The 14,230-nt window shown below is 42.0% G+C and overlaps 1 protein-coding gene across 1 annotated transcript in view; it reads right to left on the reverse strand.

The window, feature by feature from the left end:
• fam20cb (FAM20C golgi associated secretory pathway kinase b) overlaps positions 1-14,230 on the reverse strand; it is a 50,896-nt gene that overhangs the window by 7,332 nt on the left and 29,334 nt on the right. Inside the window, exon 4 of the mRNA XM_046069624.1 lies at positions 2,538-2,630. Coding sequence (XP_045925580.1) covers positions 2,538-2,630 — 93 coding nt within the window. The remainder of the gene's footprint in view (positions 1-2,537; positions 2,631-14,230) is intronic.

The following is a 14,230-nucleotide window of genomic DNA, read 5'->3' on the forward strand; positions in this document are numbered from 1 at the left end:
ATACTTTACATCATCTAACAGGAAACTAACATTAGTGTCTACGTGTATCTATGTCAGATGGAGAGAGTAAGGTTTAATAAAGCTATCTTTTACTGAGAGATGCCGTTGCTGTCTTCCTGTGTGCTTGCCACGTGCCTATTTTATGCATGTGTAGCCTCATGTCGTCAGTACCACCCGGCTACAACATCAGCACGGGTTCTTTAAAAATTGATACCCCCTGACAACACATAATGGCCAAGGCCTGAGGGCAGAGAGACGCTGGAAGAGAAAGAGAGAGAGAGAGAGAGAGAGAGAGAGAGAGAGAGATAAAGAGGCAGGGAGAACCTGGTGAAGAAGCAGGAAGAAAAAGAGAGCTTGTAGTACAAATGATGCCGTCAAGTAGCGTGGCGGTGGGTGGAGTGAGACAAACGCACACAGTCATGTCTCTTTCCTCGGACACAGGATGAAGCACTGCACAGCACCGTCTGGCCTGCTGGGCCTGGGCCTGCTGCCATGCTAAAGGGAACAGCAAGGGCCGACTTTAATTCCCTTCATCACCCACGCTTTTTCTTCCATTCTTCGGTCCCTTTGATAAACCTTATTCCTACCGTGGCATTTTAAATTTGTGTTATATTCAGGGTTTGATTGAGAGGTCCCCTAAGAGCTGTGCACAAACAACACTGGGAATCATCATTTCACATGTTCCCTGCTGAAAAATGTATAAATCGCCAGCGGGTCTCATGAATTTGGAGCTATATGGTTTAATATCTTAAGGTGATATTGGTCCTTGTATGTCTTTATATCTGCTTTCCCACCTAATGCAGCAATACCAAGGGCACTTCCCATTTAAATCCAATCACATAATTAATGATGCTTATAGCAGTGTAGCCTATATAAGAAAAGACAAGTGGCTCTGTGTGTGTGTGTGTGTGTGTGTGTGTGTGTGTGTGTGTGTGCGCACGCTTATACGAATGCTGCTTTTAAAAGAGACTGTTTGTGTCTGTGGGCCCCCTGGGAGGCAGTGTAGCCTAAGCCTCTGCACCAGCAGCAGCAGCAGCAGCAGCAGCTCTGTAACCAGGCTCTAATTTAGAACAGACAAAATAAGGGGAAAAAAATAAAACGCTGTTTTTGGCAAACCCTGCCTGGCTTATATTTAGAATGGGCACAGGGCCTTTCATGCCTTTGGTTTCCTCCTCTTCCCTTTAACCCACACATATGCTGGGAGTGTGTGAGCATATTTTTGTGTGTGTGTGTGTGTGTGTGTGTGTGTGTGTGTGTGTGTGTGTGTGTGTGTGTGTGTAGAGGGCCAGATGTGTAGCAGACTGGTGAAGAAAGCTGCTGCTAATGCATTTGCTCCTGAACTGTGTCATTGTGCCTGAAGGAAAAGCAGATTCAACATCACTTCCCTCTGTTGCCCCATTGTGTGTGAATGGACATGTTTGTATGTATGTGTGTGACCTCAGTATCATCTTGTATCACCAGTATTCACACTACAACATAAACCCTCTGCTCATAATAATGTATGAGCCACAGTAACGTCAGCTGAACTTTATTAATAGCAACACAGGGGTTGAAACTCTTCGCTTTCTCCCGTCCATCAGAGAGCCTCATGAGGTTTTCTCTTTTCATTAAAGACTCTCCAGCTTGCAGTCCGAGCAGGCCGGCCATAAAGTGTTAACCTTGTAAAGTCAGTGAAGTCAGAGAGCGTGGTGGTTAGCTAAGCAAGGAGGCTGCAGTCATTGTTCAGTCAGATGCTAGCTGCGGGAGGGCGGCATTCATTCTCTATGACTCATGGCCTCTCGGAGCTCACAGCCTCTACTGTATGGGCCCGGTTCACACCGCTCACTGTGTTTAAAAAAAAAAAGAAAAAGGGACGAGTTTCTAAAGGAATGAAATGTACAAATAAGTGCAGAGAAAGAAATCTAGAGTAGATGGAGGGCGTTCATGAACAGAAGAGAAATGGGTATGCTTGCAGTCGTGCCTGCATACAAGACACGTGGATTTGTATTGTTGTCGGTTTACAAACACATATCTTAAACATTTTCTGTTAAACACAGGCACCCAGTTCTGGCCCTTCAGGTCTGGTGTTATGCAGGTTTTTGTTCCCCTCAGCCCCGGGTGGTTAATGAGCTGACACAAGGAGAGGCAAATTAGCAATCAGGGTAGAACAAAACCTGCAGGACGTTGGCTCTCAAGGATGGAAAGAGGTACTTGGGCTTGAAAGAGGTAAACTAGGTTCAAGGAACGTCGGCCCTTTACATAATTTTAGTTGAAAACGTTCATAGCATCCAGGCTATTTCTGGACAAGACGTCCACTAATGTGTCACTGTTTCTGTGTTTTGTGGTTCAGTCTTCTTCGCTGCCCCTTCAGGTGGTGGTACCCTAGGCCACCGCCTCGCTTGCCTGTGCTTAAAAAATGTCCCCTTTGAGCTGCAACGTCTGCTTCACAGGGGAGGAAGTGTGTTTTTCATATGATAAAGGAGACGTGTGATGTGACAATGCAATGTCCCAAATAACACAATCAAACACAGGAGGACTAGCTAATGTTGCTAACTCACCTGTCCAGATGAAAGGCAGCAATCTCAGCATTGTGTCTTTCAAAGTCAGAGAAATAGAAGAAGTCTGGTGGGGTCTCCTGCTCCCGGGTCTGCCTGGAGAGGCATAAAGAAAAAGGCTTAGAGGTCAGGTATAACTGTCATGCAAAGCCGAGATTTTGAGAGTCAACAATCAATCAATCACAGATCAATTTGCCGACTATTGTTTGATCTAAAGAATGTCAGTGGCAAAAAAATGTCTACAAGGTCCTAAAATGATAGATTGAAATGATTTGTTTTCTATGGCCAACAGTCCAAAAGCCAAAGCTATTCAATTTACTTTCATATAAGACTAAAAAACGGAACTAATTCACATTGGAGAAGCAGGAATAAGACATTTTTATGCTATTGGTGAGCTATTTTTGCTTGACAAATTACTTACATGATTAAATTATTAATTGTTTCATCGTTAACTGATCTAACATAATATTTGGGTCTGGATTTCACAAAGCGATACAGGTGTGGATTCAATACCTACATGTGTTATTTAGACGTCTGCAACACAACTTCACATTTCCAGGAGACCGGTCAGTAACAAAACACTTCGGGTTTACACCTGTGTACCTAATACTGCAAACAGCATTTGTGAGCAATAACCAAGGCACAATAAACTAGTGTCCTTGCCTCACAAAGAGCCCCTCGCCAGAGTTACTGTGGGTGTTTTGTGGGGCAACAAGAAGCAGGAACAATTGAAGGTCAGAGACTTCCTCCTGAAGCATCCATTCCCGTTCTCGATCTGTACCTATTTCTGTCTGGCTCTGATCCTTCCCCAAAAAACTGCTTTCCACACACATTCTGCCTTAAAGCTCTTACTGGAGGGAAAAGAGGCTCTTAAAGGCTTAAATCCCAGAGCTGATGGAACACGGGCCAGAATGGGGCAGGACAGACAGGACAGCCAGGGTAAAAAGGGTGAAGTCAAAGGAAGTGGAGGTGAAAAGACTCCTGGAGAAGGTGCTGGGTATAGAAAATATGTTAATGTCTTTGAAAAAAGGACAGCAGTGAAGTCCATCATCAAATTGCAATCCTTCCACAGAGGAGCTGCATATTTGAGTTATTTTTCCTTTCATACACACTGTCTTCTCATTGCTTTTTTATTGACAACAGTAAATACTTTCCAGGAAGGCAGCTGACTGTAATGATTTGGACTGCAGCCTCTGCCATTTCTGCTTCAGCTCGTTGAGGGAGGATGAGAAGAATGGAAACTATCTTGGCAACTTCTCTTTCTCTCCTTCTCTCTCTATTCCCTCCGGATGCCTCGCTGTGTTTATTTCGCTCAAAATCCTCTATCTCACCTCCTCCGCTTCTCTGCTCTCCCTCACGCAGAACTGTTTTCTCTGCTTTTCTCTGTGCGTCCCCGGCTTAATACTTTATATCTGTCTGCCTCTCTCTTTCTCGCTCTCCGTTCCATCCGCCGCACCCTTCCTCAGCTGGCTGGCTGATTGTAACTCCACAGCTGCGTGGCTGACATGTGCACCAGTCATTAACCAACCCAACATGGAGCCCAGAAACACACTCATCCACTAAATATTCATCAATTTCCTCCTCTCTTTATCGCTCTCAATCTGTCTTTCTCCATCATCTCTGTCCCTGCAATTATGTGACAGGCAGTTTGACAGAAGTAAACAGATAATCAGAATGTGTTTTAGCATTTTCACCGTAGACTGCTTTGATCGGCATGAGATTTAACATATGCAGTATGTCATGGTCCCTCCTTTCTACATTGCTCAGTCTCAGTTTCCTCGCTTCTCCTCTCTCATGTTCATCCCTCACCAGCGTTCGGCCGTTGAGGCGCTGCCAGTAAAGGCAGAACGCTGGCTGTTGATCGTTCTCTTCTTTTGGATGGCCTTGCTTCAGGGACACAGCTCTTGCTCTACATCAAGGAAAAATGATACTGACTTTGAAAGTGGAGAGCAGCGTCTATTTACACCAGTGCTGCTCAGCGACTGCAACAAGCCCATATCATTCAGTCCAGCATACGAAGGGACCACAACTGTTTTATCGAAGGGGACACTTGTGCCAAGTCAGGTCCTGGATTTATTTATTTATTTGTGATGTTTTCTGGAGACTATAATATTCAAAGTTTGGGATAAACTTGTGTTTTGGAAGTAAAGTGATTGTGAGGTGGAAGGATTTAAAATCGTTTGGTGGAAAGACTAAAAACAACATGTTTAAGAAGCTTTCTCCACTCTACATTGAGAATTGTTGATCTGCTCTTGTATTTGTCCAGGTGACAATGGCTGGCTGATGGCAAAAACAACTGGTAGACATTTTGGGAAGAACACTTATTCCCTTTCTTGTTGAGAGTGAGAGAAGAAATATGAAGCAACTTTCAGCTAGCTAAGCTTAGAATAAAGACTGGAAACAGGGGGAAACAGGAGGAAACACAGTACCTGGTTCTGTCTAAATGTAGCAACAGCTCTAAAACTCACAAATCATGTCTTTTTTGTGTCCACAGTCTTTTCCAGTAAACACTTATAGGAATGGATTAAGGAAATTCATTTAAAAAATGAACATGCGACCCAACAAAATTAGTAAATTACAAAACATAAGGTTTTATGGGGGTTATGTATCTGACTATATCTTAGTCAAGCGTAGGGAATTCCTAGAGTTTCTCCTTCAGGCAGAGCCAGGCTAGCTGTTTCCCCATTTCCACTCTATACTAAGCTAAGCTAACTGCTGGCTAAAGCTTCGTATTTAATCTACAAATATAAGAGTGGTATCAATCTTCTCATTTCACTCTTAGCAAGAAAGTGAATAGGTGTATTTCTGGAAATGTCAAACTAAACCATCCCTTGGCTAATTTCAAGCACTGCCTGACATGATCATGTATTGTACAATGAAGATAATCCATTCACATTCACAAGAAAAAAAGTAGTACCAGTGGAGTTAACTAACTTGCCAGTATTAGACTTTGCTGAGTGTACAGGAGCCATGGAGATGAGCAAACATTCTAGTGCAATGATTCATGGTCATTCGACCTTAAAGATATCCACAAGCATACCTCACACAGTCCTACTACATTGCTGTCTCTATAGGGAAGATACCACAAAAAGCTCCTGTATTCATGCTTTTATTCTCCTATATGCACCTAAACACAACCTGATGAGTTGTACATGTTTCATGTCACTGCATTTCTATGTAAGTGCATGCTAATAAGATTGAACAACATGTGAATACAAGCATGTGTTTGCATTTGAGACAAATTTCTCTGCTTGTGGCCCGGAGTGAGATGTGGCTACACTGATGCTCCCCTCTCACTGAATGCAAGCCAGGAAGCAGGAAGACTGGATAATTACCATGCTCCACATCCAATTCAAATGTCAATAAAGTTATTTAGAGCATGGCATGATGCCCCCCACTGACCGGGAGAGAGGACAAGTGAAGAGAGTGGAAGAAGTAAAGAAAGGAGAAGTGATAAACAGTGACAAAGGCACTGGAGGCCAAATGGGGAGAATAACCAGGGACAATGTAGAGGACAAACTACAGTAGATGTCTCTTAGTGTTCTTTGAACTAACAAATATGCAGCTGTTACGCGTTACATAACATCATGTTTGAATCCTCAAACAGTGACACCTGTGTTCAGGCAAATCAGAGTGTGTTCTGATCAAGAAAACTATTAGGGGCATGTTGTTTGGAGGAAGCTGCACCGTCAATGTAAGGCAGGGAAAACATACATAAATGCATGACCACATAATAAAGTCTATAAATGTTTGAGCACATAGTATGCACTGAGCTCAGAGAAAACAGAGAGGAGGGCAGAGATGTTAGTTGCTCAAGAGCTACTCGTCCCTTTAACTTTGGACTGCCTGGTTGAGCTTAACCTTTAAAATATTTACAAATCCACAGCAGGATTTACGCTGAATGATAAGTAGATATCTTGCACCAAGCTGCCATAGGAAGCATATATTTTTTTTCCTCCTCAGCAAGGCATAGTAGAGCTGCCAAATGCTGCTCTGTAAGGACAGCAGAAACAGTGTATTTTTAAGTAGGATTTGGTGGCGCCACTATAGCAGCCTGTCTACACTGACATCAGATCCTTTATCATCAGCAGCAGGTGAGACGTACTGAGCAGAGCATGCCCAGTGTGACCCTGGCCTTGCTGTAAACACATAGTTTACACTAGGTGGCCAGACAGTTTCTTGGCTCCGCTCCCCGCTCCATGCTCCAAGGGGCCCCAGCAGCCAGTGGGGCCGCGGAGGTCTGGCAGCAAACACACAGCAGTGTGAGAATATAAAGGTGAATGAGAGAGCTGCATCTGGAAAATCTACCTGTGCATACAGCACATAGCTGACCTCTGCAACACCAGCAGGAAAGAGAGAGAGAGGAAAGAGGGAGGATAAGGATGAAGCATTTCCATTTGCCCTGTTATTGACATAAAGTCAGAAAAGGGTATTTTGCCTCAATCACATTCATTCTGTCCAAATAAAATCTGGTGTTGGTCACTTTCCTTCCACAAGCCAACCAGGATGGTAAACATGCAGTGTAAGAATTGCTATGGGCAGTTTGCTGATACTCTGTTGCAGGATTTCTAGGTTTCAAAGTTCAGTCACTCCAGCGATTTAGTATTGCTTTTCCATGGAGCTGGGAGGCTTGCAAAACAGATTAAACAAAGAATGGTCAAAATTGAAGCACTAGAGGAAAAGACTGATAGTCCTTTCTTAAGGTCAGGTTCTAAATTTCCCATAATGCAATGTAATAACATCTTTTATTAAACAACCCACGTCTTTCAAAATCCATGCCACTGTTTGTTTGCAGGCTTTCTGGAATGGAGTTCTCCTTTAACTCTCCCTGCTTAGAGTAATTGCAGCCATCATGTGAATTTTTGTAGCATAGCGACTTGTTCACCTTGCTAGCTGTTAACACATATATTTCACAAAATATCTAAATATGTACAAAATGTTCCTCTAGTTGCACACTTCTGGGTGCTCACATCCCAAATCCATGTATTCCTCTTTGTTTTTTAAAGACATCAGTGCTTCATCCCTGTGGCTACATGTTATTCATTATGAAGAATCAAAAGTTGTGATAGCTCAGCATTATGCATTTCACTGTGAATTCCTTCCACGCAACTAAATGCACAGTGGGCTTTATTTTCTTTCTCTTTCATGATTTTCATCTTCCACCCTGCTCACTTTTCAACAACCCTTGCTCAAGCTCCAGTTTCCATCTCCAGGATTCTGTTTTATCTGAAAGTGAGCTGAATTATGGAAACATCATCAAAATGTTGTTTCCTTTGACTTTGCAAAAGCGAATATCTTATCCAAGGTAATGCCCAAAGTAGCAGCGTGTTACAGTGCATTTGTGCGCAACATGGAGAGGATGTTTTATGTAGTTTCAAAGTCAAACTGCCAATCGATCACCATAAGCCTACAGCGATGGTCCTAGGCCACAGCATACAGGGGAAGCAGGAGAGAGGAGTAAAAAGATATGCTGCAAAATATAAAAGGACAAGGGCATCTTCCAGCCCCAGTGGGTTCCCACCAAAGGGCTGACTCCACACACTTGTCATACATCATCCGTCAAACCCATGGGCACAGCAAAGTGAGAGCACACTCACACACACACACACACACACACACACAGAAAACGGCCACTCTTGTACATACACTTCTATATCCATTCACTGCTTGTGTATGGACTATACTGTACACACAAACAGAGAGAGAGAGAGAGAGAGAGAAAGAAATAAAGCTTGAAATTTATTTTTTAATACCTCAAGAGGGGGGTGTTGAGCTGCAAGGGGCCTCTTTAAATGCATGAGAGTGTAAGATAGCGAATCCCATTTAAGGGTCAACAAAAAAAAACAGCATCACCACCACAGGGAGACTGGAGATGAGAGGAGGCGGTACATTGTTTTATCTCAAGCATAACGTGTGTGAAGGCTGACCTTTTGAGCAATGACATTTGATAAATTGAGAAAAAAAGCCTTTCACAAATGAGACAGGCGTACCTGCACGTTTGCATCTGACGATACGTGTTACTGTTTACTGGCGTTGCTGCTATAACCCTCCGCTGTAATCTTATGTCTGCAAAAAGGATTTGGCGCACAAATGGGAAGCGGTGACAGGTTAGTTTATGTGAGTAAGTGCTCTGTAGGTCGTACACGGCGATGACATTTTGCATTTGACAGTGAGAAGACATACAGAGAAAGACAGTAAGACAGATATAAAGAAATAGGGAAGGAAGAAAGGAAAGAAGAAAATAAAGATGGAAAAAAAGGAAAGACAAATAAAAAACAAGAAGGAAACATGGAAAAAAGAAGGAAGAAAAGAAAGAAGGAAAGAAAGAAAGGTATAGTAGTCCATATCAACAAGTTGTTTCTTTAAAGTTGTATATCAGCCATGTTATCTGCTGTCAAATAGTTTAATGGCTTTATTTACTCATTTGAAATTACTAGTAATTACAGTAGGTTTAATATATCCTCTACCACTGAACACTGAACAGTAGAGAGTTTAAGGGACCCACCATGGCTGAATGTTTCTTGAAAGGTTTTCCCATACATACAATTACAGAATTGAAACAAAAGCTTGAACACTTGACTGAAAACAGTCATATATAAAGACGCCAGCTGATTTCAATCTGAAAATATCAGCATCCGCCTTCAAAATCCAGCCATGTGTGTGTACAGCCATGATGAGTCGGGCGTTGTAAAAGATTTCACTCAAGGATTTTAGCACACCACAAACACCCCAAGGGCTCTCTAAACAACCTTCACACCGCGATTCAGGTGTGTGTGTGTGTGTCATGTCTTTTTCTGTGGTTTGGGTTATGTGTCGAAATGTGATGGCTGTCATAGCTCCCCAGGCACTGCAGTGCTCTTCATCCTCCTCCTCCTCCTTCTCCACCTCCTCCTCCTCCTTTACTTCCTTACCCCTTCAGATCGCAGGCCTGACATACAGGGAGACAGCTGTTTCCTTCCAGCTCTCTCTCTCTCTCTCTCTCTGACACATCGACACACACACACACACACACACACACACATACAGGTAGGTGCATGCACACACACATTTGGGTGATACAAATTTAGGATAGACACACAGAAGGAACAAGAGAGAGTCACAAACAGGCATATATAAGGCTAAAAAAAAGAGACACACTGGCAAGTGATGAAAGTAAAGAAACACACACATACACACTCATTGCAAAAGAAATCACAGTTACAGATTGCCTCCTATCTAGAAATGAGCTATTCGCCATGGAAAACAGCTATGTATTCATGTTAAATGCAACCTCCTTCTGAGACCAATTCATAGGCATAGCCATGATTCACATATATCACAATGTATATGAATAATGACAATGTCAATTTAATGAATTATGTAATAGAGATGATTTTAAAAGAAACTACATCCTGTTTCAAGTTCAGCCACTGTGTCCTCAGGGCCAACACCATGTAAATGAAGCCATCATGAATAAATAGCCAACCCTTTCACAACACAGCAGCCTTCGTTTGGGGTTTTTTTTCAATCTGGAGCCACTTCAAAGAGGCCCTGTGCTTTAGCAAAGAATAGTCCTAAATGAAAATCACTGAGCAAAACACAGCTATTAGAGCTTTAGCGCGTGGCAAGACACCATGAAGAGTGTAAGCTGTGAGGAGGAGGACGAGGGCAAGGAGGAGAAGGAGGGGGGAGACGCTGGAAGAAGGATGTTAAACTAGATTGTTATCGAGAGGCTTTTTAGATGACGGCAAGAGACACCGGGCAGAAAGGTGAAATGCGTGTGCACTCCACCATGTAAAATAGTTTTATTTCTGTGACGTGACTTATCCCCCCATCTAGTGTGTATAATTTTTGTATATAACTTGTGTTGTAAGACGATAAATAAATCTATCTTGTACCTTGCATTCTCTTTGCCTTCATGGAGAGGCACACGTACATATAAACACAGACGCAGAGTACACAGTAATATCCCTACAGCTACAATGCTCCCCATCGGCCTCCTCATCCTCTCCTGCTGTCTGAGCTGTTGTATGTCATCCTGTAAATATCCTGGGCAGATAAACAAGCCATAAAGATGAAGCCATCATCTCAACATAATCTGAGACAGATATACAGCTGCCTCTGACAGCAGGATGCCTCCTCTCAACAGTACATGTCCTAATACAGCCCCACCTCTCATCTCTGCACCTCTATCTTCCTTACTGTCTCGGTAAGTCTTTCTCGATAAGAAAAAAAACAACATCAACCCTACTCCCTCTGACTGTCAGCTTCTCTCTCCATCTGGATCCGAAGAAAATAGACTCCTCCCAGGCCTGATGCTTACTTTTTGGAATATGGTTTTCATGGTGTGACTGGGTGGACCCACATACAGCAGGTACAGCAGAGCACACAGCTCTTCTACATGAGAGCATACACTTCCAGGAGTCGTCCTTCCGGTGCTGGAATTTTGCAGGAAATATTCACACTTTTATTTAATTTCAAATGCATCAAGGCCGGCGGGAAATCAGAAAGGGCTCCAAGTTAATTAAATTACCTTGGATTAAAAATTGAGCTTGGCAATGCAATTAAGCACTGTAAAACACATGCCATTCCTTCTAAGGTGGAGTGGAATGGACAGAATGAGACAGGAATGGATGAGTGAAGTGTGGAGAAATGGATGGAGGAAAAGTTATAGAGATATAATATAGATAGATAAATAGATTCACTGCTGAGCAATTGAAATATTTTTTTCCCACAGAGAGAAAAAATGCCATTTTCCTTTCACCAACTCCAAGAAATGAAACATGAACGCACAATAAAAACGTGCTGAAAATTTAAACTGAATCCCTAAACAGAAATTTAAACATGCATCATTGAATTCCCATATAAGCCATATAAGAGGACAACTGAACTGTTTTCTAATCTCCATTTCTAAAGCAGAGGTGGATTACACACACGTGTGTCTCTGCAAGTGGGAAGGGGAGATGATGAATTTCCCTGTATGGCATAAAAGATGATCCTTAATCTCCACCATTCATTCAGTTTTCAAACGAACAACATCAATGAAGCGGTGCCACCATCAGTCAGCTCGCGCAGAGCTGCTCAACAGTGTAGCATGCTGGGCTTTTTTTGATCACATTATACTACACCGCTGTATGCTATGAATGTATAGCAAGTCAAATTGTGCCTTTGAAATAGGTATTGTAATACATGGCTACAACTTCCAGGAATTTAATTGTCAAGGGGTGAACACAGTACTGATTTGCACAGTTCAAATAAATCAGAGATTTTTACTGTAATTTGATTTCGTAGGTCAATGTTTTTACAGTGCAGTGCTGACTCAAAAGCTTTTAAATCCAAATTCGTTTTAAGGAAACAGTTACTATAGGCTACTTCATTTGATTTTGAAGTCAAGAAACGCAATTTCAGTATTCAGGAAGATAGCCCCAGCATCTATCTAAAGTAGATTAAAACAAAGCAAAGAGTCTACAGCCATGGTAGCAGCTCTGTGAGGCTGTAGGCCTACTTAGGCACAGTGATGCTTTGAGCTATGCTAACATCAGCATGCTAACATGTTCAGAATGATAATGCTAACATGCTGATGTTAAGGAGGTATAATTATTATTATAATTTATTATGTTTATCATATTAGTTTAACCTGTTAGCATGAAAACATTTTTGCTAATTCGCACAAATTAACAATATTTATGAGTCTGGACCAAAGCGCCAGATCAACCGATCGACCGACCATTCACTGAGCCTTGCTGTTAGAATGGGTAAAATCCTAGCAGATGAGACATTAATTATAAAGTGAAATTAAAGTGATTCATTGGTTTTTGCAGCAATTTGTAACAATAACAACTAACATGTCCTAAGTGTTCCTAAATTATTAATTAAAATTATTCTACAAGCTACAATAATAACAATTATATGAAATATTTTTATTGCTGTTAAAAAGGAAGTATAACAAAGATGTTTATATAATGCAGACCTTTACTTAAATAAGCTTTTCTCTCGGAGGCAGAAACAATTTGATTGGTTGAGATCAACGTCAATGGTGTAGAGAAAGCAGCTCTCTTGATGAATGCTAGCCATTTTTAATCAGGGTTATTTATTTATTTACCATTCAACCTTGGCAGCTAGCAGAGTATTATTAGATTCACTTGAAGTCTGACCTGCTGCTTTAATATTCAAACATGTCATGTTTTCAATGGTAAATAAGAGTATCAAACAGCAGCAATACATGATAAAACAATTACAGTTTAAGATGGACAGTGAATGCGTCATCACATTCAATTATCCATATCTGTAATTGCTGCATATTTGAATTGGAGTGCTTCAAGTGCCAGTTTGTAAAAATAGCCTCCATTCAGAATGAGAATCTCCACTGGATGATTAGGGGACAGGCTTGGCTAAGACTGATTGCTGTGGCCTTTCCACAGCTATTCTGGCTCTGCTGAGTGTGTGCCTTCCACTCAACATTGATCTATCGACCCACAGTCCAGTAAAACCTCGCTCAGACCAAAAGGTGAATCTCAACACACACACACATACACAAAGAGCAGCCAAGCCCATGCATACACACACAAAAGCACAGACACAAACTAACAAGCACGTTGATTTTTGATGACAAGATTGATGTAGCCTCTCTGAATTCTCCTTGCGTCAACAATAGCCAGCCACTCTTGATCTCCAGTGTGCGTGATTGTGTGTGTGTGGCCGTGCACCATTGAACAGCCTTCGTAGCCTTTATGACAGTGTTGCAATCACCGCAATGTAATTGGAATTGAGCAGCTCATCCATGGGACTGTGCGCCTTGGTAGGTAAGTAGGGTCAGGAAAACGATTCGTATTGTCTGCTATAATGAGATGCAGGTAAACGCCTTGGGGTTAAAGGTTAGTTATAAAAGACATCACTGTATTCATGGAAAATATATTGTATATCACAAAACTGAGTACACCCCTCACATATTTGTAAATATTTGATTATATCTTTTCATGTGACAACACTGAAGAAATGGCACTTTGCTACAACGTAAAATAGTGAGGTTACACCTTGTATAACAGTGTAAATTTGCTGTCCCCTCAAAATAACACATCACACAGCCATTAATATCTAAACCACTGGCAATAAAAGTGAGTACACCCCTAAGTGAAAATGTCCAAATTGGGCCCAATTAGCCATTTTCCCTGACCGGTGTATTGTGACTCATTAGTGTTACAAGGTCTCGGGAATGAATGGGGAGCTAGTGTGTTAAATTTGGTGTTATCGCTCTCACACTCCCTCATACTAGGGAAATAATGTGGTGTGGAAAATAATTGATTTTTAGATGCATCGCGATGCGGACTTGGACGATTATGAATGTCAATAATCGATTTTCTAGGGGTTAATTGATAACATAATGTCGACTGAACGAAAAGGTGGAACTTGGAAATGTGGAAGTGCAGCTTCGGACCATCTGTGCGGTGCACACAACGGATACGTGTGATTCTCCCCGTTTAGCACAGACAGGCAGCTATTAAGTGAGTGACTGCTGCTACTAAAATTTCACATGATCAATAAAGTCAATACGTAACTCACATCAATGATTTTCACCTGCACATTGTGCAGCGCGGCAGCGCCTAGCGAGCGTCCTCTGCTCATTCTTCAAATGACAGCTGAGTGACGCCAAGTAGGTGACGGTGAAAACGAGCGGAGCAGAATAAAACATGAGCGCTACGTTTCAGTCCGCCAGGAAA

Source organism: Micropterus dolomieu, linkage group LG14, assembly GCF_021292245.1.
Source record: "Micropterus dolomieu isolate WLL.071019.BEF.003 ecotype Adirondacks linkage group LG14, ASM2129224v1, whole genome shotgun sequence".
NCBI lineage: Eukaryota > Metazoa > Chordata > Actinopteri > Centrarchiformes > Centrarchidae > Micropterus > Micropterus dolomieu.